The 27,782-nt window shown below is 38.1% G+C and overlaps 1 protein-coding gene across 2 annotated transcripts in view; it reads right to left on the reverse strand.

Moving 5' to 3' along the window:
- LOC126184836 (acyl-CoA synthetase short-chain family member 3, mitochondrial) overlaps positions 1–27,782 on the reverse strand; it is a 518,174-nt gene that overhangs the window by 135,647 nt on the left and 354,745 nt on the right. For both annotated transcript variants that reach the window (XM_049927427.1, XM_049927426.1), the window contains exons 5-7: positions 27,260–27,356; positions 26,877–27,088; positions 6,866–7,094 (exon numbers count right to left, since the gene is read on the reverse strand). In XM_049927427.1, coding sequence (XP_049783384.1) covers positions 6,866–7,094; positions 26,877–27,088; positions 27,260–27,356 — 538 coding nt within the window. The remainder of the gene's footprint in view (positions 1–6,865; positions 7,095–26,876; positions 27,089–27,259; positions 27,357–27,782) is intronic.

A 27,782-nucleotide genomic window follows, 5' to 3' on the forward strand; every position in this document is an offset into this window, starting at 1 on the left:
AAGTATTATGTTTCTAATAGGATGAAAAGTTGAAACCATTAGTCAAAATGTCCCCATAAGAGTGTTTCATACAGCTACCTAGGACTTTGGTTCCTGACTGGATTCTTGAGAACATAGCCTGATATGTCCATGACACATTGCCTGAAAAGTTAACAAAATATGCTGAAACCACCCAAATAAATATTTCTCCTACATAATTGTCTCACAGTGTCACGCATTTTATGTATCACAGCAATTATACTCACTTGAGCAACATTACAGGAACTTCTCTGAATTGCATGTATCTAAATAAAATAAATAAATGAATTCTCTGAATTGCATGTATCTAATTATGTTTGATACTGTTTCTTAATTTCCTGTTGTAGCACCAATGCACAGAACCACAGCCAAGACTTTGGTATCCACTACAGTGGAAATCTTCTCAAACTTTTTCACAATGAACCTCAGTTTATGACTCCAGCATCATACTGAAAATTGTATTAAGCATCTCATAGCACCCTATTCTGCTTTCATTCAAACAGTGAGAGTGAAAGCTATGTTCACACATTTAAGTTGCATACACACTAAGAGGTAAATGAAACATCCAGAGCAAATACTTCAACTGTCTTCCTCAGAAGTTGCAAGTCTATTCCAACAGGAGACTAGAATCTGGCAGAGAAGTTGTGCTGGAAATAACCTTGCACAATACTGCACCTACTGTGGTAAATTCCACAAGTGATAGTTAAATACTTCTCATGTCAACTCTGAACTAGCTGAGTGCAGAGTTACAGTTAGTGGCCAGGTTAGACACATGCTATTATCACAGTCACACATGGATAACCACATAAATACGGATATTGCAATTGTGGCAAATTACATTGCCATAAAAATCAACTACAACCTTGCAACTAAGAGTGTACATTCAGAAAAGCATGATGTTTCATTTCTATATTTCATTTACAAATTCCCTGACAGTAACACATTTTGTCATTATGACCTATGAGCAAACAATAACAAATTTATGCACTTAATATGTACAAAATTCACAACTTATCGTCCATGAACAAGATTTATTTCTATATAAAGTACAAATTAAGTAAAAAAATAATAATAAATTAATAACGGAATGCAGTTTGCAGTACCACAGTACAGAAAAAAAGGATTACCACAGCTTCATTATAAAGATTCTGACATAATCTTGCCATGGATGCAGTTAAAGATCTGAGAAGGAGAGTCACATGAGCGTTTTCTGCAGATTGACTTTTTGGGACACAGAAGTATAAATGCCATCTGTATGTTTAATGGAGTACTTAATGATAGAATTAATGAGTGAAGGTTTATGTTTACTAATGTGCTTGAAGCTTGATAATTCAAAAATTTTCAAAGACTAGTGACTGAATCTTGATGTTCATCATTGTAGTTTATTTAATTTAATTTAATTTAATTTAATTTAATAAATTAAACTACTGTACGATCTGCCATACTCCCAGGATTTAATACTTGTGACTTTGATTTGATTCTGAAGATGAAGGAACCACTTCATGGCATTCGCTTCTGTAATACTCACCTTTTAATTTTGCTTGTTGTTCACCTAGTGATTCAACACTGTGTTTTATTTCTCTTACTTACTCCTTAGCAGAACTTTACTACTACAAACTGCACAATGACATTCATGTTCACCCATATGATTTTGATTGAGAGCACACTGGAAACAGTTCCCCTCAAATTGTAACTGTAGTGTGTGGAAGCTGCAATTCATGATGCAACTGCATTTTGGGCCATCAAGCCACTTACTATGGCATTACTTATTTACTGTGAATGAATTTGGAAGCAAGACCAAAGAGATTTGTAGTTTTAAATTAAATAATTACAAAACTGTGAGTGCATATAGTAGAAAGATACACAAGTTTGGTGGTTTAGGCATCTGCATTAGAAATAATGTTCAGTATGAAAACACTGATTGGGTTGATAAACTCAGTGTGGAGATGGCCTTTGAATCAGTAGCAGTAAAAATAAAGGTAGGTAAAATTGGTCTAATAATTGTTGGCCTGTAAAGATCACCAAATACTGATATAGATGAATTCACCTGCCATCTGTATGAAGTTTTGGATAAACTATCAGCAAACAGATATGGTAATCATAGGAGATGGGAACATAGATTCCTTAAGCTGTAATGTAAATTATATTAGATATTCTGACTTGTTATATTGCTATAACTATGTCCATATAAATTTTTTGCCAACCAGAATAAATTTGACTGTCCGCTTACAAATTTAAATTGGGAACTATTAGTGGCAAGAACTATTGAATACTATTTCTTGGACCATAGAGCCTTACCTATAGAGATTAATACAGACTACAAAATGATTCCACTTACTGACTTACTCATTTATAAACGAAAAACTGACCATTTAAAAAACTACAGGGAAGCAGATTACACAATGAATCTTAAATTTCCTCTAACAAAGAACAAAGAATGCTAGAAAAAAAAACATATAGGTAATCCCTGAAGATTGTAAAAGCTCACTATTATGTTCAACAGATAAGTGAATTCAGTAATGTTACCATAACAACTTGGAATATAGTAAACAAAGAGAATCCAAGTTGTAGTAATATAGCAATAGAAGACTTCTTAAAACATTTTAGAAACGGCATGAAAAGAAGAAATTGAAACAACACTACAAATAAACTCAGTTAAAAGGAGTAATCTATTTTTCATAAAGAGTGTAATAGAATATGAGATACTGAAAATAACCTCAAAACTCAACATAAAACATTTAATGCCTGTGATGATGTACCATTTAATTTATATAAGGAATGCAAAACTGAATTAAAAAAACCAATAAATGGTTCAACCGAACTGGCCCGAGGGAGTTTTCCTGAACTTTTAAAAATTACTGAAGATATTACCAAAGAATAAAAAGGGAGCAGCCACGGACATAAATAATTACAGCCCAATTTCATTGACTTCAACACTTGGCAAGTTGCTTGAAAGACTAATTTTAGACCCAATGGAATCTTTTGTCGGTAAATACAACCTATTAAACAACTTGCAGCACAGGTTCGGAAAAAGGTGATCCACAATAACAGGAGTAGCTATTTTTTTTCCTTGAACTGCTAAACAGACTAGATAAAGGAAGCAAAGTTATTGGGAATTTTCTAGATAAGTCTAAGACCATTTATTCTGTGAATCTTGCAGTACTGTTATTCAAATTAGAGAGTTATGGTGCAAGAGGAGTAGTACTAAAGTTCTAAGTTTGTATCTCCAAGAGATAGTGTAATAAACTGTGTTGTAAGAATAAAAGTAAAACCCCAACAGTAAACTGTGGTATCCCCCAGGGAGGTGTTATTGGGCAATTTTTGTTTCTTGCATGCATAAATTAGATAACACAGCTGCAAAACTCAAAGCTGGTGAACTATGCTGATGATACATAATTTTTTGGTTGTGGCCATGCAGAACAGCTAGTAATACAAGGAAATAAAGAGAACTCTGAACTGATCACAGAATATCTAATAATGAATGAACTTACACTGAATAAGGACAAGATTATTGCAATGAAGATCTTGTTAAATTATAACCGATCATATAGTGAATCACTGTCTGCAGTTGAGACATCTGATACACATGTTTTTAGGCATTGTGATTGATTAACATCTTACATGAAAAACATATCAGCCACATCTGTAAAAAGATTAGCTGCAATATTTACTTACTAAATATAATTACCCCTACTGTCCTTAAACAAGTGTACTACAGATTAACGCTCTCAGATGTGCAATATGGGATTGAAACTTGGGATAGGGCATCCACAGTTTACATGAATAGGATATTCAGGCTTCAAAAGGGAGCAACTACATGGTCCAGTCAAGTTAATGTGACAACCACCTATGTTCAGTATCAATGTGCAATAAGCTCTCCCAGATGCCAGCTGGCAGCATGAACAGTGCTTGTCAAGAGGATGTGGAAAACAGTGCAGTTGTAGTAATGTAGAAACAGAGTGACTTATCTGATGTTCGAAAGACCATGAACACTGGTTTTTTGGCCAAGGGTAGAAGCATTTCTGAAATAGGTACATTTGAAAATTGTTCATGTGCTACCATGCTTAAAGTATACTATGCATGGCAAAATGGCGTTGTCCAAAACTGGCACAGAGGCAACAGTGGTGCACCATGGGCCTAGATGATAGGGGCTAGTGATGGCTGCGGAGATGTGTACAGGTGAATAGACATGCAATTGTTGGGTGATCAACTGCCCAGATGAACCAAGAAGCTACCAACAGTGTCTCCTCAATGACTATTCAGTGAACATTGCTGTGTATGGGCCCCTATAGCAGGTGCATGGTTCATCCATCCATTCTGACTGCTGTTCATGAGCAACAAAGGCTTGAATTTTCATGTCAGGTGGTCTTTTCATATGAATCACATTTTATGCTCATTGGACAATGGCTGTTGGTGTGTATGGCCCTGCAACAATTGTTGGAAGGGTACAGGCCAGAGGAGGGACTGTTATGATCTGAGGAATGTTTTTTTAGCATTCCCTGGGTGATTTCATCATTCTGGAAGGCACAATGGATCAACAAAACATATATCTATCCTTAGGAACCATTTCCAACTCTACATGCAGTTTGTTTCTCTTTGGCATATGCTATGCAGGACGATGCAATGTGTTACACAGCTTGCAGCATATCTGTATGGTTCTAGGAGCACCAGGATGAGTTTAGCATATTCCCCTGGGCACCAAACTCCCTGTTTTAAACCATTTGAGAATGTGTGGGACCACCTCAATCAGGCTGTTTGTGCCATGGTTCCTCAACCGAGAAACATAGCACCTGGCCATGGTGCTGGAGTCAGTGTGGCTCCACATCCCCTTTGGTACCTTCCAGATAGGTATCATAGGATACCGAGTAATAAAGGAGCTATAGATCACAGTCCACTTGAAGCTGGAGTTCTATAATAGGTTGTCAAATAGCCCCATCAAAATCTTTTTTAAGGAAAACTGAAATGGTTGTTAACTGAAAGATTTGTGTACCTCCCCACTCAGAGATTCTTGGGCTCCATTATCAAAAATTCCATTTCTATATTCTTTATATAATAGCATATATTGTGATACTTGTTGGGTATATTCATTATATGTATGGCATGATATAGTTGCAAGTGTACAAAAAATGATGATGTGCAAAACTGAAAAATTATTATGACATTTACTGTAGGTTCCCACACAGTCCTCCATTTACCTGCATTTTTTAATTTCTCTTTATCTTATTGATATTGTGTAAGTTACTCGTATATTCTGTAGTTACACTGACAATTCTTTTTTTAAATTGGTTTGTGAATCACTCTTCCTGTATTATACCTCCTGAAGTACCCTTGTCAAGTACTAATTTTATTTTATTGGTTTTGTATATTACTATAAACTGTTATGCTGTCCCAGTTTTGTTTACTCCGTTTATATTTATTTACTGTTCAAGTTTTTACTTTTTACATTGCATTACCATCACACTGTCAAAGATACTATTTACTGTACATTTTTGCTTCAATCTAGATGTAACTTCTTTTCAAATGTTGTTCACAAAGATTGTAACTTCTTTGGTGACAATAGTCAGTAAATCTCTGAAGATGGCCTTGTATGCCAAAAACTGGTTAACACAATAAAAGGAGAACACAAGCAAACTAGCACTTTTCATTTATTATTTTGGAGAAATAAAGATTTTTATTATTAGTAGTAGTAACAAGTGGAATCTTGGCTTTCCTCTCCACTCCCATGCAGATGCAGTAACCAAAAGATTCCAGTCATGGCTAATGTATGATGTAAGAAAGTATCATGCACAATAAAAATTATGATGATTGTCATACAAGTTATTTCAAACAACTGTATATCGATTCTTTTCCTTCTTTTACCATATCTGACAAAAATCACTGGTTTTATATTTACCAGTTTCATCTATGATATACAACCAATGCAGCTGCCAACCATTGTTATAAAAATGAAAATGCTTATTTCTTCATGTGTAATAATAGAAAAAAGCATTATTTTCAATCATAGCCAGTTCAAATTGACAGCTATGTTGTTCTTGACAAGTCTATTTACAATAGGATGCATCCATAATTTTAGCTTTAAAATACAGTAGTAAACAGGTAAAGCTAATTATTCCTTCTGTACTTTTTGACAAGACTGACACTGCACATCACAGCTGAAAGCCCATATGAAAAAATTAGAAATTAGTGAATGTTACTGCTACTGATATCTAAATATCAGATAGTGAATTTTTTAAAATACTGGCAGTTTGAAAGTAGGAATCTCTTCATCTTTCACATACAATATCACATTGGCATGGAAATTTAAATGTGCACAGAGCAAATTAACAATTATTTGAACAAAATTAGCACATATGAAATGCAGCTCAGAGGGGATTTTTATAGCAGTGTGTGCTCATAGGTTATTGCTGATAAAGATTAGAGCTTTTGTAAGAACAGTAATTTGGAATCTATAGAAAGTGTAATACCTAGCACAAAGATTGCTTAAAATGGAAATGCAGCTACCTTTTTGAAGTATCATAACTACCCAGAAGCTTCTGTAAGAAAATGGAAGGTTTATAAATTTTACAAAAAAAGATGTTTTTTGGACACTAGAGATACAGTAACACAACTTACATGATAAGAAGATCCATAATGGAAGAAAAAAGAAGAAGCTGAAAGAAACTGCATTTAAATCCTGTGGGATTCCTCTGCTTTGAGAACTAATGTATTACCAAAGACATTTACATTAATAATAAACAGTATTTCTGACACATTGTTAATGTAATTTGGTTATTTTTTACTTATCATAGGTGGGACTTATTTGTTTTTCATTCATATAGATGAATATGCATGTAGATATTGAGCATACCTGAAATACTGGCCGGCGTCTGGTGTGCGATCAGGCTTTCCCTCATACATCACTGATGTGACACCATATACTAGAGGTGCATAACAAATATATGAATGACCCACCACCCATCCCATGTCAGATGCTGTCCACCAAACATCGTCCATTCCAATTCCATATATTGTTGGCATTGTCCATGCAAGTGTGGCAATATGGCCTCCAACAGGACGGAGAATTCCTTTAGGTTGATCTATGGCAAGCAGAAAAACCAATACTGAATTAATGGTAAATATTATAAAAATAATTTAAGTACAGTAACATTAATCCATATATTTATCAAGAATTAGATTTATTATGTATCAGACAGAAAACATACAGAAATGATGGTTAGATATGGATTTTCATTCATTATTGTGAATGGCCAATACAAAAAAGGTGTACTTAAAGTAAACGAATTAAACATTTGTGTTATTTGCACATTTTAGTTTACTCAAAAACATTGGGCTTATTTTGTGTTTATTTTGAGGTTCAAATCTCTATCCCATTGTTACCTCAATTTGTGATATGCTATAAACAATGATGTAAATTCTCACACTGAAGGGACATAATTTCCTTCAAAAATGTTTACTTAATTCTCTTAAACAAGTTACCAGTGAATGTAAGCAATCTGAAACATTCAGTCTGCCATTCTGACATTTGTCCAATTAAATATGATAAATGATTCCCTGTCACCTTTAATTGCATGTACAGACTAAAGACTATAAACTCTTATTAAGAATGAGATTTTCAATCTGCAGTGGAATGTGCGTTGATGTGAAACTTTCTGGCAGATTAAAACTGTGTGCCGGACCGAGACTTGAACTCAGGACCTTTGCCTTTTGCGGGCAAGTGCTCTACAAACTGAGTTACCCAAGAATGACTCACGCCCCATCCTCACAGCCCGACTTTTGCCAGTACCTCATCTCCTACCATCCAAACTTTACAGAAGTTCTCCTGCGAACCTTGCAGAAATAGCACTCCTGAAAGAAAGGATATTGCGGAGACATGGCTTAGCCACAGCCTAGGGGATGTTTCCATAATGAGATTTTGACTCTACAGTGGAATGTGCGCTGATATGAAACTTTCTGGCAGATTAAAACTGTGTGCCGGACTGAGACTCGAACTCAGGACCTTTGCCTTTCGCAGGCAAGTGCTCTGGCAGAAGTGGGGGTGTGAGGACAGGGCGTGAGTCATGCTTGAGTAGCTCAGGTGGTAGAGCACTTGCCCTCGAAAGGCAAAGGTCCCGAGTTCGAGTCTTGGTCCAGCACACAGTTTTAATCTGCCAGAATGTTTAATATCATTGCACATTCCGCTGCAGAGTGAAAATCTCATTCTGGGAACATCCCCTATGCTGTGGCTAAGCCACGAATATCCTTTCTTTCAGGAGTGCTTCTGTAAAGTTTGGATGGTAGCAGATGAGGTACTGGCAGAAGAAGGGCTGTGAGGATGGGGTGTGAGTCGTGCTTGGGTAGCTCAGCATATGGTAGAGCACTTGCCCGCGAAAGGCAAAGGTCCCGAGTTCGAGTCTCGGTCTGGCACACAGTTTTAATTTGCCAGAAAGTTTCAACTCTTATTAAGTTAGCCATTAATGCATCAAGGCAATGGCTTCCTATTCAATTTATGAATTGCAAGGAATGCTGTCACTGTTATTTTTAAAGAATGAAATAGTGGTTCATTAACCAGACAATGGTGGATCTATTTTCTCATCTCTGTTCTACATTAATACAGGCAGACGACTGAGAAACAAGAGAACACATTGCAGGCCCACAAAAACAATATACCAGGTGGTTATAATTACAGTGCAGCTGTTCATGAAGGTCCATTGTGGGCAATGAAACTTGGTAGATATAATAATGTGTCACTGGGGAACCAATTTACATTGGAAAAAAATTAATGCTGATCATGGCCATCAGGTGCAAATCCGGCACTGCACACTGTTTGTATGATGGTATGACATCCAGACTGCCATTTGACAAACCATAATGTGAGTGAACAGAATGGTTATCAAGAAGAGAGACCGTGCACTTTTAGTGAAACTGTTTTATGTGAATGACAGCAATAACAGTGTCGCATTGAGAAAGTATAGCCAACTGGAAGGTCTGAGGAGAGGCCTGATGTCAATAAATCATTTAAAGAAGATGATAATTAAATTTGGCAACACAGGTGAGCTTGGTGTGGCACCTGTAAGGGGAAGTTATCTTATCCCATTGGGAACTATTGAAAAATTGTTGTTGCTGACATGCCCTGGGTAGTGTTAGTGCTCTTGTAGTGCCACAAGAATTGTCCATCTCATGGTCCACGGTACACTTAATAATACGAAGCAGCAAAAATAATTTTTGCTTTTCTCATTTGTATGACCATTTCTGCCCATGTCACATTCCTAATTCATTACATATGGAAATATTTCTATGTGTCTTTCTTGCACTCACAGCATCAGATTTTCATCTAGCTGCCAAAACTGGAACTAATTTTTTTTTCCAGTGTAAACTGGTTCTGGATTAATGCATTAGAGTATGTACCATGTTTTGGCGCCATATGACAATTACAGTGCACACTGAACCTCTGTGAATAGCTGTACTATAATTTTAATCATAACCATCTGGTACGTATAACTAATGGCCACATATCTCCACTTTCAACAGTGCACTCACAGACAGAGAATAGGAATATTTTCTAAATGCATGAAGAAGTACTGATTAATGATATGCCTGCCACAGTCTTCATACTTTACAAAAACTTGATACAAATAAATAAATGTAGTAAGTCATCAGCTGGAGAACAAATGTCTCACTTGTAATTTGTGAGGAAGTAATGGATGAAGTTTTGCTTAAACTCAGATAGTGATTGTATGGTGTTTTATGAACTTTTATTGTATGTACTTTGCTTGACATCATTATCAGAAAAAGATGTACCATCTCACATGACTGAAGTACAACTTATGGAAACTGGTTTAGCAGTTTATTAAAATCTATCCTGGTTTTCACTACAATCAAATAATGATAGAAAGAACTTATACTTACCACATTTAGGTAAGTAGAAGTTTTTTCCATCATTGTTTGATTTTCTTTCCATTTTGATATCTTTTCCAACAGATGTTGTCATTTTTCATTGGAATGATTTCAAGACTTGGAGCAACTCTGCATCAATCCAGGATTCAAACTTAAGTTTGTGGTGTCCAAGATGTTCACATCTTTAGAAAATGACAGACTGGTCAAACACATAACATGTTCATTTTTGTTAGATGATTTATCTTTGAATTAGAGTAAAATAAGCTGCATAATGTAGGTTATAAAATGCTTTTTATTGAGACTAGTATGTACAGACATGTCATTTACATCGAATTTCACAAAGAAGACAAGAATACTCTATTTTACATTGCAGCATGATTTCTTATGGGGACTACCAACACACAAACACTTATATATTAAAGAAATAGAATTTAAATAATCAGAAGTTTGAATAATAATGCCTCCAGTCACAATTTTTTCATGTTTTATTGAATCACACAATGCATTTTGAACCCTGTGGGTCCATCATCAGATGAAAATGATCTTAATACATTATTTACTTCTGCTCTCAAGTGAGGTGATGCAAAATGTATGTTCCTGTTGTGAGAATGTTAGATGCTAGGTTTTGTATTACATGAATCAAACGACAGAAAATATGATGATAAATGGTGTAAAACAGTGTAATACTTAATTTTTGGGAAGGTTTTCCACTGTTTCTCATCATATTTTCTGCTATTTGATTAATGAAGTACTGAATCTAGCCTCCAGCCTTCTCATAACAGCAACATACATTTCACATCACCTCACTCGAGAGCAGAAGTAAATTACATATTATGACGATTTGTAACTGATGGTAGATCTGCAGGGTCCATAATGCCATCATGTGATTTAAAAAAGTGATTGAAGGCCTTATTAATTTTAATTTCTGTGTATTGAATACAGTCTTGTTCACAACTGCAAAATATGGATGAAATAAAATAAAATAAAGTAAAGGGACTTGATTACAATAACCTAGGTATTCAACAGTTCCAATAGCAATGGACAAGCATGGCAGCAGAGTGAGTTATAGAGATGTATGTACCCAGCATGTACTGTACATTTACTTTGAGTCAGATATTTCCATTTGTAGGGATATTATGTTATGTCTAAAGCCTCCAGCAAAAATCAATAAACAATCAGTTTATATTGTTGTTATTTGAGACAATGTTTCAATCAAGAGATGTACTTAATCCTGTTATGTGTGTCAAAATACAATAACATGCTGTGTTTATGGAAAACTGCTTTTCATTGTTTTATAGATTTATTATAAAATTGTTAAAACAAGTAACAGAAGGGAATGCTATGGTTCAATAATCAGGAACCAATCAAGGTACACACTAATAAAGATAAATGACAGTCACACACTACTTACAAAAATTGTATTGACAATTAATGTCCATCAACTATAACATGTTTAGATTTATTTTTGTCCAAAACTTTTAAATAGAAACCTTATACACTTGGGAGAATATACCCTGTCACAAAAAGGACTACTGTTTCTCTCTCAACCCAACAATAAATTAAATTATCCGAGGAGTGGCTTCTAAGCTAGATCTTTAATTTTTTATTGGATTTTAAGGGACTTCTAAATTTTTGCTCTATTTGTGTATGCAGACTGCTAAAGAAATAAGAATGTAGTACACCAAACCTCACAAATCAAGGCTGCAATGTAGACAAGAAATTTTTGTGTATGCAGCATTGTATTGCTGTATATCACAGATTAGCTAAAAGTGATTTTTACCAGTAGACACTATTGAAGAAGAAATGTGCTGGAGTGGGATGGTAAGAATTTTGACTGCTTAGTCTTCAGTGTTATTAAATTATTTATTTTAAAATGTGATATTATGAGAATAACTATAATTATTGTTATAGCTACGGATTTACTGTTACTTTAGTTGTGTAATTTACTAATATACATCTCTGTAGCTACTCTGTTATGAAGATAAGACACCATCCATAGAAGCAGAGGGGTACCACAGTTGCTACAACATTTCAACATTTCAGTTTCCCTTCAAGGATATTTTAGCCAAACAATTAGAGGCCTTCATGAGGTAAAACAAAATACCGTAAGGATATTTTTTCTTGTTTATCTCTGTAATTTATGACCCCAAATATGGACTGCTTTATAGATAACACTCCACGAAAGTTAGGATTAGAGCCTGCAAATAAATTATTTTGAAATAAGTGGGTCAGTACTCCTTCATACATTACTTTTCCCAAACTTTTGAAGAACAGAGAACAGAGCAAATGGGATCATCTCTTTAAGGTTATATGTTTAGCGTCATTTTTGTTATTTCAGTGTTTTAGAAATGCACCTTCAGCTATTGGCCATTTACATAGTTATTGTTATGTGGATCTAATGATGTCGACACAAGATTTAAATAATCTGCTAGAAAGACCCTTATAGTCAGAAGATCCAAAACTTATTAACAGTGACATTAGTGTTGTAGTTTCTCTAATGGTTGTAAGTTTGAGGTTGATGGTTAATACAGTTTCTGCCGCAGCAAGTGTGCATTTGGCTCCTACAATTTCTGTGATTTTTTTGGAGTGTGTCCTCAATTTGGTCAATGATTTCAACTGATCAATATTTGTGCCACAGATACTGTCTGGGAAGTGAATATAATGTGTTTCACTGATTTTATTATTATTCTTTATGTTTAATAGTAATAATTTAGATGTTTTTGCATTGTTTTGAAGTGTTTGATGATTTTTGATGCAATGTATAATTGTTTTAAATTTTGGAGTGTAAGATTTTACAGTATAGTTAGTAATGCTAATTTAGAATATAGTCTGTCTTCTGGCCCAAGATACTTTCATGTTCTGATATTATCCAGCTTTTCACTCTATTTTCTTCAGATTCCCCACCTAAAACAGACATGGATATGTCAGTGGTACTAAGGCTATGAGCAGTTGCCGCGGGCCACCAATGTATCGGGAGCCACCACCAAGATGCGCACATAGTGTCAATTATTTGGACATGGTGTCACCCAGTGGTGACTGCCACTGAGCCCATGGCTCAGGCTTGTGACATGGCTCATTGCTTGCTGTACTTTGTATCTGTCTGTATCATGCTATTGCAAAGACAAGTTGACTCAGTTTATTTTCCTGTATTGAGTAGTTACTGATTTGGATTTGTTGTATTTCTACACCAACTTAGATATGTCCCAGACTTGTTAGGGCTTCGTTCACTTCATGAACTCAGTCTGGTGCCATGGAATTCGCCGGTAGTTAGTGTTTCCCCAGCCTCTGCATTGGTTGATGTGTCCCATAGCGAGCAGTGGCCCATAGCACAAGTTGTGCCATCAAATCCTGTCCAGTGTGCAACCCTCATCATCACCAGCAGCACTGTCTGTACTGTGACATCATCTGCTTTGCTTGCCACAAGCCAGGACACTTTGCAAGTGCCTGCCTCAGCCAGTAGACATCAACTTCAACCATTAGCATGCTGCACACTATGCTGCTACTGCCAGGGACAACAGCAGATTGGATGCAGCATATCATACTGCACCTGGATGTCGGCAGGATGATGGTGAAATTCCAGTTGGACAGTGGTGTGGCTGTGTTCCTAATTAATGGGTGCATTGGCTCCCCACCACTGTGTGCACTGTTGCGCAAGACATACAATGGCCAGTCACTCCTGCTGCAGGTTCAAATCATGGTGCAAGCTAAGTACACAAATGTAGCTCAACAATTAATGTTGCTTGTAGTTAATTCTTGGTCAACTACTAACATTTTTGGTCTTGATGCTTTCTTGCTTTTCAATTTCCAAATTCAGGACAGTTAAATCTAATTTCTAATGCAATTCCATTCATGAAAACAGATGTGTTGTATGAAAATTTCAAACAGATGGTTGACCTTCCTTAGGTTGTGCTAAGAATTTTCAGGCACACATCTCAGTGAACCATTTGGCAGTACCTAAGTTCTGTAGAGCCTATCCAATACCATTCACCATGCATGAACAAATTATGGCAGAACTAAACAGACTGCAGAATCTGGGTGTTACTTCCCCTGTCTTTTCTAGCCAATGGGTGGTACCTATGGTTATTGTAGAAAAGCGTATTGGTTGCTTTGGATCTGTGGTGATTGTAAGTCTCTCATTCATGACAAACAAATGGTGATTTTTACTCAAGCACTAGGTATGAGGAACTGTTAGCTAAATTGGCTGGAGGTCAGTATTTTTCAAAAGTTGATCTTGCTTACACTTGTTTTCAGTCACCTGTTGATGATCCCACAAAACAATTTCTTGTGATCAATAAATCATTTGACATGTACAGATATTACATATTGCTCTCTGGTCTCCTCTGGGCTCTCTAGGGCTCCCACAATTTTTTAGAGGTATCTAGAACAGCTCATCCAGGCTATCCCTAGTTGTGTCCATTATTTGTATGATTTGTTAGTTATGGGGGCCACGTGGGAGCAGCACTTGTAGTTTCTGACTGTTGTTTGATCAGTTGCAAGCCAATGGCCTATGTTGTAATTTCACCAAGTGCAGTTTCTTCCAGCCAAAAGGCAAGTATTTGGGCCACATCTTACTTAAAGACAGGCTTATGCCAACACAATACCACATGACCACCATTATTAATTTATCAGTGCCTAAGAATCTTAAGGAGTGCAATCTTCCTCTGGACAGAGTCAATAATTATGCAAAGTTCATTCCAAATGTTGCTCATATTTTCCACCTGCTTAATCAGTTATGTAAAAAGGGTGTTCCGTTTGTGTGGTCAGAGACATGTCAATGGGCATTTGTGCAACTTAAAATGTGTCCTGGGTCAGCTCTATGTCTGGCAATGTTCCAACCTTGTGAACAGTTAACACTAGCCACAGGTGCATTTGACTGTGGTGTTGGTGCTGTCCTGTCACACAAATTTCCTGACAGTATGGAACAACTTATTATTGCATTAGCATCTAAGAAATTGAACTCAGCACAGTGAAATTTTTAGCAGATAGAAGAGAGGTGTTGGCCATCATTTAGTGTTTCTGGAAGTTCCATGTCTACCTCTACCTGATAATGGACCACAAGCCCTTGCTTCTGGAAGTTCCATGTCTACCTCTACCTGATAATGGACCATTTTTTGGCCCCCCTGCAAAACTTCTGGACAAAACAGTGTTGCACCTGCAGTGGTGGGCATTGTTTCTTAGTAACTAGAATTATGACATTTACTACAGAATTACCACACACCACCCTACTTCTGGTTCCTGTCTCATTTGCCCTGATGTGGATTTTGAGAGACATGAAACACTGTGTTTTGCCTTGGACACGAACAGCAGTACACCCTTGATGAGTTTCCCAATGTAGCAGCAGAAACAAGCCAGGACCCGCTCCTTTGCAAGGCGTCTGTGGTGCAGTGGGGCTGGCCTAAACATTTGTCTAAAGATGCAGTCCCAGAGTGGTGCACTTGTTTTTTCCTCACATAGAGACTTAATGTTATGGATGGAGTCATTTTGTTAGCCATGGATGAGGTAGCATGTTAGGTGATTTTCCGTCCCACCCTCCATCCCTACTGCTCCACACTGCCCGCTGGGGAATGTGCTGAAAGAAAGCAATGGCAATGCATCATGTATATTGGCTGGAAATAGATACCACCATTGAATATACCATCCGCAACTACTACGCCTTGGCGCAAAACCAATTGGCCCCAGCACAGGGTTTTAACTCACGGCTCTGCCCTGACCACTCATAGCAAAGAGTACATACAGATTTTGCCACCCCTTTTCCCAGGAGCAGTGTGACTGCTCATCATTGACCCCCTTTCAAATTTCCCACATGTAGTACGGATGTCTACAACATCCTCGACGGCCAATGTCCGGGTCTTATCTACTATCTTAGCTACTGAAGGGGTCCCAGCTATATCGGTTTCTGGCAATTGCTCACAATTTATGACCTCAGCATTTCAGAATCTTTGGAGATGTAATGGTATGAAGCACATGACCATGGCCCCATTTAACCTAGCACCTAACTCAGAAGCCAAGTGGTTTTTTGGATGTTCAGGTCACAGGTGAAAAAAAATCTTGATGTTAGCGAAATCAAGGGATGAACTCAACAGGTTCCTGGTCATGTAGCAGTCCACCCCTGTCAATGGACATAGCCCAGCCAAGATTTTGCATGGGGGCTGACCACGTACCCTGTTTGACCTCCTGCGGGCTCCTCACTCCTGCACCCCACCATATTATCAGGCCAGCTCTCACATGTGGGTCTGCACGTTCAGCCAAACTTCCAGGTGGTCCCAGGCTGTCATGATTGCAATAGGGGGTGACAGATGTTCAGAGTGGCAGCCGACCGGGAGCAGCTGATCTGTCGCCACAATCAACTCCAGCTACAGTGTAATGTACCACCCCCATATCCTCCTTAGGCACTGGACTCATCCCAAAACTGTATCAGCCACTGGGTCTGCTCTTTCCCCCTCCACCCTCCACTCTGGTGCAAGGCATCAATGGGAAGTAGATACTGACAAGTGATAGGAACCTATGGAGCTGGATCCCCTTCCTCCAATTGCAACATGCACAGCTCCTGCCCCAACCAACTGGTGCCACCCCTGTCACAAGTGACAGTCATTTCTCCAAGGTCCAAACAAAGGTGTTACTGAGTCAAATCAATGCAGACCTCCCACTCTGGCCATGGAGGACGAGCTGCTCGAGCCATTAGGATTTTGGTTTTGTCCACTCTCCATCATTGACACAGTCAGCATAGATTGGGCCAACTCTGGTCCTATGTGTTGATTAATGGGGAGAGGAATGTTGTATATGAAGTGATTCGGATTCCCAACTCAACACAGGCATGGACGTGTCAGAAGTATTAAGGGTGAGAGGGGTGGCTGGCACTATCCATTGGTGACTGTTTGCAGCTGGCCTGTGGCCTGGGTTCACAGTGCAGCTCACTGCTTCCTGTACTTTGTAGCTGTTTGTATCATGTCATTGCACAATCAAGTTGACTCAGTTTGTTTTCCAGTTCAAGTGGTTACTGATTTGCAACTGTTGCATTTCTATGCTGACTTCACTACAAGTACACCCCACTCCTGTTAGTGCTTCATTCACTTCATGAACACAGTCTATTATGGACTTATTGTAATGTGTGTTAATTTCCCTGAGGTTTGGGGTATCCACTGGAGCAAATGATGATAAACAGTCTACCTACACAATGCAGAATAGACAACTTTCTATGCTCAATTTTATTTTATCTGTTTTATCACAAAACAAGGATACACTGAAGTACTTTCCACAGAAACTGAAAAACACCAAACAAGAAATACAAATCACAATCCTGTGTATCCTTGGTAATGATGATCACATGTCAGTGACCAAATATTCAACCACTAGCTACACAATCAGCTATTTTTACAACCACTTTTCAAAATAACCTTAGAAGTCTCATTGCAATGTTTTATTAATACAAGAGACCAACTTTGAACTACTTAGAACCCAAAAATCTGTGCTTTCAAGCTACACTGCTGGCAAAATATAATCAGCCAGAAAAATGGAGTCATACAAGTGTGTATGTGTGTACGCATATAGCTCTAAGGAACTCCTTTTCAATTAATTTAAGAAAGAATAGTTTGATTTACTTCCACACAAACCACAGGAGCTCAGGTTATTGACCAAGTTATTGAGGTTATTGACCAGGTAATAAAGCTATGGAACTCTTTAAAATTTCTTGGTGTTTATGCTGATAGCTAAGCTGGGAACATTATGTTCTCCAGACACTAAAGTGACTGTCATCAGCATATTTGCTTTAAGTGTGAGCTCTTAATTTGGTGACTGAAGTATCTGAAATTCAGTGTTCCTTAGCAATTTTTATTCAGTAATGTATTATGGACTACTATTCTGGTGTAACAGGCCAGTGTAAAAAAGAAAACTCATCACAGTGCAGAAAAGAGCAGTTTTTATCACGTGTGGGGTCCCTCCCTTCAAACCTTCAAACAACTTGCTATCATGAGTACAACACCTCAGTAGATGTACTCTCCATGAGCATTAGAAGAAAAGACAGCCTCGACTCATAGCACAAGAATTTGGTATTTGTACAGTATGAGGTAAAGTATGCTGGTGATAAAATTTTCACTCCAGTCCTAAATAAGATTATTACTGGGTCAAATCAATGCAGACCTCCCACTTTGTGATTCTTGAAGTACTGACAGTAAAAATACCAGGAGATGAAATATTGCTGTCCCAGATGGATGCTCAAAAGATGATGGAATAGCATGTATTTTTTTAAGCTAACTTGAAGAAGAACTAACTTGACACTACACTTTACATTATGGAAGAATTGTTTTGCAGGAAACTGGACATTTAATATGATGCTCTCATGTTCCTCATAGCCTTCGAAATTCCAGTTAGTTGTCTGTGACAATATGCATTTTAATTTAAGGTGGTAAAGAAAAAATACTGCCTAACACTGTTTTTGTTAAGCACATTATTTCACTGCAAAGTTATTTTTATTGTACTAATTTTTATTTATAGTCTGTGTATTACTATTTATTCTGGATGTATGAAGTTTGTTCCTTATCCAAGCAAATTACTATCAAACACAGATCTATGGAAGATGTATACTATAAATAAATAAAATAAATGATCATCTCATTTACCATTTAATCCACATTAAACTGAAATATTTCAATGACAAATTTTTGCCTACTGGATTTTTTTTATATAAAAGGAGGGTAAAGTAATGTTTATCACCCCACTGAGAATGAGATCACCAGAAATGGAACACAAGGATTTGGAAGTAAGTCAGCCATGTTCTTTCAAAGGAGCCATCCTGTGTTCATCTTGTGCAGTTTATGAAAATGGAAAACCTAAATCAAAATAGGCATACAAGGATTTGAACTGTCACCCTGAATGCAAGTCCAGTGTGATAACCACTGCACTAGCCTAATCAGTGGCTTTCCTGCAATACAGCTAAGGAATATGTTTGTGAAAGTTTATGGCTTTAATGGAGGAACAAATAAATAAGTCTCTTCATCAAACACAGTACATTCAATTCTATGTGAGATTAGATAAACTATAATAAATAACCACAGAACATGACTGAAGCAAAGTACGAAAAAATGGTTAATGAATATACTTTGAGTTGCATATTAATACAAATTTGAAACAGAAATCATATTTTTCTTAAACATTTAAGTTCACTAATAACTTCTGTGTTCCTGATAGATTTTGACACTGAAAACACCAGAGAGTTCTATGGAATGGTATTCTGGGAAAATTTTTCATTAAGACATATCATATTCTTCTACAGAAATATACTTTAAGTGCTATAGCAAGAACAAATGCCATTAATGGAATGTAGAGAAACATATAAGATACAATGATGTTAGAATAGTTAGGGAATATGTGATAATGTAGGTTTCTGTATTTCCGACATGTCCTACATTACATGTACGCTCACTGTACACCATGTAATCCTACAGGATCAACTAAAATTCAATTCAATTCAACAGTGAAGTTGAGGTTGTATGTAGCACAGAACACATTGACTGGACAACAGTAGTACAAGTTACAGAATAGGCTGAGAACTCATTTACAATCACTTAAATAAGACTGTTTCGTTGGCAGATCACCAGAGCATGCCAGGGGGGCCAATCCATGTGGCCTCTATAAGCAGGCCTGTGAACTATATGCATGTAAGAGCCCTGAAATCCTGCATGTAGTGAGTGAAGGTACATTATTAAGGACTACAGCTGGAGTACACCCTTGTACTTAATGTTAAAATATCAGACATACTAACAGCTCTTATAGACTTAATTGCTAAACCCTGTTCACAATTTGAAAATAATCATAGTATTTATAAATATGAGACCAGGAACAAAAATTACATGCATAATAAACCCTTTAGCTTTATTCTTGTAAATAAGGAAATGAGGTGTGTTGCTATGAAAATATTTCAGAGCCTCCCTTGTAAATTGACAGACTCAATAAACAAAGAAAACAGTTAAAAAACAGTTTAAATCATGTTTGTTTGACAGATCTTTCTACTATATATAATAATTTATGAGTAGTCCCAATTAAAATATTTAAATGTCGAATAAGACTGATATAAAAGCAAGTCATGAAAATGGGCAACAAGTAACCTAAGTTTGACTTATATTGTGTATTTTATTTGTAAAATAATTTTCACATTCCTCATCCAGTACATAAGTCTATCAAGAAGATACAATGGACAAGAAATTTTATTCATTTCTAAACCTATTTCTCAAATATTTTGAAGCCAGCTTCCCCCCAAAGACAAATGAAAATCAAATCAAATGTAAGCAAGCATGAAGTTTGGGGAACAGCAGGGATTACAGTATAGTGTGCCATAAAAAGCAAACTTTGTCTAGGACTGAGGGCCAGTACATACAAAGCAGTGGAAATATGGTGTAAGAGATGTTGTATAAACTAAAACTGTGTAATTAGGAAGGCCAAACACATGCATTATGTACAAAATTAACTGATCAAACAATACAACAGAAAGATATGGGAAATCACAAAATCTGAAACAAATAGGGACAGAAACTTGGAACAGTCATGAGTAACACATTCATGAACAGGTTTTGGGTGCTATCTGTGGCTGACAAACATCGTGAGGTGGATGCAGTCACTTGCACTGTTCCAGAGGGAGCCTCTCAGCCCACAAGACATGGGAATTCACAGAGGGTTCACCTACCATTAGGTAGGTGGTCATAATGTTTGGGCTGAGCAATGTACGTCAAGCCAGGATTTTGCTGATGTTGTGGAATGCTTTCCCAGTGTGCAGCAAATATGCCATTGTCTTCTTCCACTCATATTTTTCTGTCCGCTGGGCTTGTACTGTCTGCCTGAAAGTCATACTCACTAGAGCCATCTCACCAAGGATGAACAGCACAAAAGTAGAAAGAGCTGCCATTTGAGAACAACATAATGGTCCTGAAATAGTCATTCCACTTGCAGACAAAGGAAATGCCACCGTGCTACTTCCACTGTCAGAGTACAATCACAAAATGTATGACCTACTTGAGGATCCAGAATAGAACAAATTGAAGGGAGATCCAACCTACAGAGCAAAGAAGGAGACTATTGAGCTTCAGCACCCGTCCCTGTTGAAGAAGCTTCAACCATGAGCTACTGCATCAGCAAGCTCTATGGCTCACAAATGGGACGTTCCTCTATGTGCTCTTGTAAGCAATATAGACATACCAATGTACCAGCCGGCCAAACATCTGATGGCAGTATTAAGCCCTGTGACCAGGACCTTATAGTGAGATTTGATGTGGTATCTCTCTTCACCTAAGTGCCGCTTGTCGATTTCCTCAAGTCGATCAGGGAGAAATTCAACCCAACAATGATTAATCTCTGCAAATATGTCCTCAGATCAACATTCTTTCTCTTCAGTGGTGACTGCTCCAATGTCAGGTTCATAATGAAGCCTATTGGGGTACGACTGAGAAGGTTGGGAGACATCCACTGTGCACTCTGTGTGCATCCTGGGAGGAGTCATTCCAGATGTGGAATGAGTGCTTTTGGATGTCATGAAGAACACAGTGTGCAGCCAACTGCAGATGGTGGCTCATGTTGGTACTAAATATGAGTGTTGCTTTGGATCAGGAAAGATTCTCTCTGGTTTTGGGCAGCTAGCTGAAGTGGCAAGGATGGCCAGTCTTGCTTACAAGATGAAGACAGAGTTCATCATCTGTAGCATCATCAATAGGATTGATTGTCAAGCTTTGGTACAGAGTGGAGTGGAGGGTCTGAATCAAAGGCTCAGATGGTTCTGTGATCATGCAGGTTGCAGATTTCTCGATTTGCACCATAGGGTGGTAGGGTTTTGGGTTCTGGTTAATATGTCGGTGTCCACTACATGCAGAAGGTGCTACATGAGTAGTGGGGGCTGCGTGGAATGGACTGGATAGCTCTGATGAAAGTGCAGAAGGGGCTTCAGTCTCAAAGAGTGCAAGATGAACACAGGACAAAAGTAGACATAGCAACAATCAGTATTGCAGTTGTGTGATCTCAGGTTTTCCTGGAAAGTCAACTGTTTGTATGTTGATGGGTGTCCAGCCGGGTGCAGTGGTTTTTGTAACATGATACTTTGACAGTGTACCTTGCTGTCACCTTCAGGTGATACCTGAAGAATGAGCGACTTTTCTAAATCCCGCCTCCTTTATACATTTATGAACCCCCACCCCCTCTAGTGCTTTCTCCACTGCTGGTCACATGCTACAATGGGTGGAGTGGTAGGTTGCATGATGTCACCAGATGCTGGGTATGAACTCTAGTCCCTCAGTATTTGTGTGACCTGCATTGGGGATAGAAGTCACTCTAGGTCTATGCCGCGACTTTAGTTGGTTGAGTGCTGGATACCAAGCTTTGCTGAGGGTGAACCCAGTGTTTCTGTTAATCAGCCCATCATCCAGTCATATTTCCCTAGCCTCCTTCAGAGCAGTCCCAAAATGATGAGGTCTGTATTAACAGTTCTGTTTCTTCATGCTTCATGGAGTCCTCTGTAGCCACACAATGTTCTGCACCTGCAGATTTTGTTGCGTGCTTAAGTTCAGTTTGCCTTCTATGTTTCTTGCATCTTTCTTTGATTGTCTGTACAGTCTCCCCAACATATGGCTTATGGCATTTACATGGAATAAAGTAAACACCTAGTTTATGGAGCTCCAAGTCATCTTCACCATACCTAACAGGGCACATGTTTTTGGAGGTGGACAGAAAACACATTTAATGTTATACTGATCAGCCAGAACATTATGACTACCAACCTACTATCAATATAAACCCATCCAGGCTACAGCAGTGCCACCTGGTGAGGAATGACTGCTAGTCAGACACAAGTGCAGTGCATGTAGTATCAGTGAGTGTGCTGTCCATAGGGAAGGTGTGTGATCTGTATGAGTTTGACTGGGGGCAGATTGTGATGACCTGAAGGCTCGGCATGAGCATTTTGGAAACTGCATGACTCATCAGGTGTTCAAGAAGTGCTGTGGTTAGTGTCCAACAAATGGTGAAACCAAGGTGAAACTACATTCAGATGTCGTGGGGTTGGGCGGCCACTCCTCATTACAGATGTCGGATGTTGCAGGCCAGGCAGACTGGAAAAACAGGACAGGAGGTGAATTGTGGTGGAACTAACATTAGACTTTAATGGTGGGCAGAGTACAAGTGTGTCTGAACACACAAGGCACTGACCACTCCAAACAATGGCCTTCCGCAGCTGATGGCCCATGCATGCACCAGTGTTAACACAACAACATCAGCAATTATGACTGTAATGGGTGAGTGGCTATTGGCACTGGACTTTGGCACAATGGCAAAGAGTTGCATGATCTGATGAATCCCAGTACTTTCTTCATCATGCCAATGGGAGGGCATGAATCTGTAATGTTTCAGGGGAACAGTTCCCTGACATCTGTAGGTATTGTGGGTGCCAACTCCTTCCAGTGACCTACCAAGGTGTCACTGCTTCCATGCCATGATGAGCCTCCACCATTATCTGCAAAAAAGGTGGACATACCAGCCATTAGGTAGGTGGTCATAATGTTTGGGCTGAGCAATGTATGTCAAGCCAGGATTTTGCTGATGTTGTGGAATGCTTTCCCAGTGTGCAGCAAATATGCCATTGTCTTCTTCCACTCATATTTTTCTGTCCGCTGGGCTTGTACTGTCTGCCTGAAAGTCATACTCACTAGAGCCATCTCACCAAGGATGAACAGCACAAAAGTAGAAAGAGCTGCCATTTGAGAACAACAGAATGGTCCTGAAATAGTCATTCCACTTGCAGACAAAGGAAATGCCACCGTGCTACTTCCACTGTCAGAGTACAATCACAAAATGTATGACCTACCTGAGGATCCAGAATAGAACAAATTGAAGGGAGATCCAACCTACAGAGCAAAGAAGGAGACTATTGAGCTTCAGCACCCATCCCTGTTGAAGAAGCTTCAACCATGAGCTACTGCATCCGCAAGCTCTATGGCTCACAAATGGGACGTTCCTCTATGTGCTCTTGTAAGCAATATAGACATACCAATGTACCAGCTGGCCAAACATCTGATGGCAGTATTAAGCCCTGTGACCAGGACCTTATAGTGAGATTTGATGTGGTATCTCTCTTCACCTAAGTGCCGCTTGTCGATTTCCTCAAGTCGATCAGGGAGAAATTCAACCCAACAATGATTAATCTCTGCAAATATGTCCTCAGATCAACATTCTTTCTCTACAGTGGTGACTGCTATGAGCAAATGGATGACATCATCATGGGGTGCCCTCTGTCACTGGTTGTGGCAAATTTGTTTATAGAGGACTTCAGAGAGAAAGCTTTGGAAACAGCTGCACAGAAGCCTACATGCTTTTTCAGATATGTTGATGACATGTTCGTGGTGCGGCCACATGGGCGTAAAAGACATCAGGTGTTCATCCAACATCTGAACTCTCTGCACCATAGTATCAAAAATTTACCATGGAGATGTAAGAGAATGCCAAACTCGCAATTTTGGACATGTCAGTCAGGTGTAGAACTGATGGCACAATAGGACACAGTGTCTACAGGAAAGCCACCCACACTGATTTGTATCTCCTCACTGCCAGTTGCCATCATCATTCATAGTGGGAGGATGTGCTACGTACACTGGCACACAGGACCCACAAAATGTCAGATGAAAAAACCCTACCAGGGAAGCCTAACCACTCAAGAATGATTTCAAGGAAAAGTGGGCATGATGAAAGATAGATCTGATATGCTTTCAGGCAGAAAGTACAACCCCAGCAGATAGAAAATAATGAGCAGGAGAAGACAATGGTATACCTGCCATATGCTGGCAAAGTATCAAACTAATTCAGCAGAATTCTGGCTCAATGTAACATTAAATATCCACCTCCAAAAAGGTGTGCCCTATTAGGTATGGTGAAAGATGACTTGGAGCTCCAAAAGCCAGGTGTTTATCATATTCTATGTAAATGCAGTAAGGCATACACCAGGGAGACTGTATGGATGATTGAAAAAAGATGCAAGGGAACACACAAAACTTGAGTAACCAACAACATCTACAGTTTTAGAACATTTCTTCGTTACAGGGGACTCCATAAAGCATGACGAAATGGAACTGCTAATACAGATCTCGTCATTTTTGGACTGTGTTCTGGTGGAGGCTATTGAGATATAAGTGGCTGATGGGCTGATCAACAGAGACACTGGGTTCACTCTCAGAAAAGCTTGGGACCCAGCAATCAGCCAACTAAAATCACAGTATAGGCAGAGAGCACCTTCCATGCACAACACAGGCCACAGGAGTACTGAGAGACCAGAGTTTGCACTTGGCATCCAGTGGCATATCCCACTCCACATCTTAAGAAATTGTACAAAATGCCTTCTCCAAAAATTATTTTGAGCAATTAGTGCAAGACTCCACTCAAATTGTAAATGGTTGTGAAAACACACTTGACTTTTTAGCAACAAATAATCCTGAGCAAATATGGACCATCTTGATGGATACAAGGATTAGTGATCAGAACATTGTTGTAGCAATACTCATCACTGCAACATCCAAATCCACCAAAACTAAATGACAAATATGTCTATTTAAGAATGGAAAATCCAGGATGGAATGTAACAATATTATGAATAGGAGAGTTGCCACTCACCATATAGCAAACATACACACACACACACACACACACACACACACACACACACACACACACACACACACATGCAAATGCAACCCACACATGCATGACTGCATTATTAGGGAACTGATGCTGCAGTGAGGGTCAGTTTGCTTCTGAAGAGGATACAATGGCTTTATGATGCCCTTCCAAACCAAATCAGTGCATGCATCCAGGCCAGATGTGGTGCAATATCACACTGATAAATGGACTCATACTGCCAAATGCTGTGTAAATCTGATTCAGTTTTGTGATCACTGAAATAACATCAAATAACCTTTCAACCCATTAGGTTTCACTTTGTTTCCTTCACCCCTTCTGGGTGCTTAAATTTTTTGACAGGTAGTGCACATTTTATCATCCCTTCAGTTTCATCAATCAAGCTTTCGATGGTGAGCAAACCGATACATTGGTGGCAATCATTTGCTTTGTAAACATCCAGAGAAAACTACTTTTTTCCCTTTCTTACTATTAGTAGCTCAATTTGCTACCATCTATTTTTATTCATAACAATGTAAACATACACTAAATCAATCACTGACACTGCACTTATTACCCTATATCAGTAGTCAAATGACAAGTAATGATTATCTTCTTTTTATTTTAAATCACTAATGCCAACTAAGTTAAACTTCATTCCCTTTTTAGATTTTTTAAATATCTGCTTAAGACTTGAAAGTCTGACATTCCAGATTCTGATAGAGCCTCCTTCTGAGAACTTCATTGTGACCAATTCTTAATGAGGAGTAGAATTCTATGGTGTTGATAATTGCTAATACTTTAAGTATTAACAGCAATTTTCCATGCAAAATTTAAAAATATGGTTGACAGAATGATGATAAATACTACAGGAAAATTTTGTTACAATAGCATACAAATTTCATATAATATTTTAACAGCAGTTACAGCCAAACTTGACACTTTTAGATTAGTAGACAAAAATGCTTATGAACAGGACATTCTAAAACATTTTCTCACTGTTGCTTCACAAATGCACAGCCATAGCATAAATTTATTAAGGGGAACACAAGTTTTCTCACATGTCATACACAAAGCAACAGAATTAAACGGTTAGATGGACAGATTTACAAATATTTAACTATCTGGTTGAAGGTGTACTTTAAGGAAGGGTGGTACTTAATCTTGTCATATGATCTTTTCCCCCATAATATGTTACTTCTATCATGGGTTTTTAATCATTCCATTTTCCTTCAAAATATTCACTGTAATTCCAAAGTTACAACGCACACAATAAATATGTTTTGTTGAAGAACAAAGAAGACACAGAAATTAAGGTTAAAGGGTAAAATAAAAGATATCTCTACTCTCACCTGTTGTCCCTGATGTGTATAGTATATACAGTGGTTCATTAGCCTCTACTGGAACACAAGGGTGAGGCGAACCCAGTAAAAGAGCATCATCCCATGAAATATCGTACTTAGTATCCAGATCTGCTATGGCAACATTATATCGTTGGAAAATGATGCAACGATGTGGTTTCCAGCTAGAAGTTGCTATTGCCACATTCAGGGCTTCTTTGTATCTGTAATTAAAATTGGTTAGAAAAATTGCAACTGTTCTCTAACTAAAAGTTTTGTAAGTTAAATTTCTATTGTAATATTCACATGTAACAAGATCATACGTTTATATACAACTGTTCTGTCATGTAACATGTTAATTGTGGGTTTGGGTTTAATACCAAATATTAAAATACCTGACTACTTTGTTGGGTTCTACTCCACAGCTAGCAGCTATAATAATTTTAGGCTCTGCATGCTCTATTCTAACACAAAGCTCTCGTGCGGCAAAACCTGGAAATAAAAGAATAAATTTAATTATTGAATTAGCTTTTTGAACTGCTAAGTAATGAATTAAAGTATTTGAATAATTCTGTAAATTACTCATAAGTAAAAAAGCTTAGTTAAATTTAGGACTCCGCTAGAGTATGGTGGTAAATGTACTCTCCACAGGGTGTTTGAGTAGGACATGCCAATGTATTAATTTAGAAGAGTGCATATCATTCTAAGGGAAAAACACCAGTAAACATAACTCTGATGTCAACAGTTTCTGAGATATAGTTATCAGAAACCAGGAGAGAAGGAAACAGTGAAGTGATGCTAATTTTCTTCGCTAATGAGGACTGAAATATACTTATATTGGGGTTGAGCACTTACATACTGATGATGGCCACCAAAATAGTGTGTTAAGTAAACATAGCCTGAAAACTGGATGAGTTG

The sequence above is a fragment of the Schistocerca cancellata genome, chromosome 4, assembly GCF_023864275.1.
Source record: "Schistocerca cancellata isolate TAMUIC-IGC-003103 chromosome 4, iqSchCanc2.1, whole genome shotgun sequence".
NCBI classification, from domain to species: domain Eukaryota; kingdom Metazoa; phylum Arthropoda; class Insecta; order Orthoptera; family Acrididae; genus Schistocerca; species Schistocerca cancellata.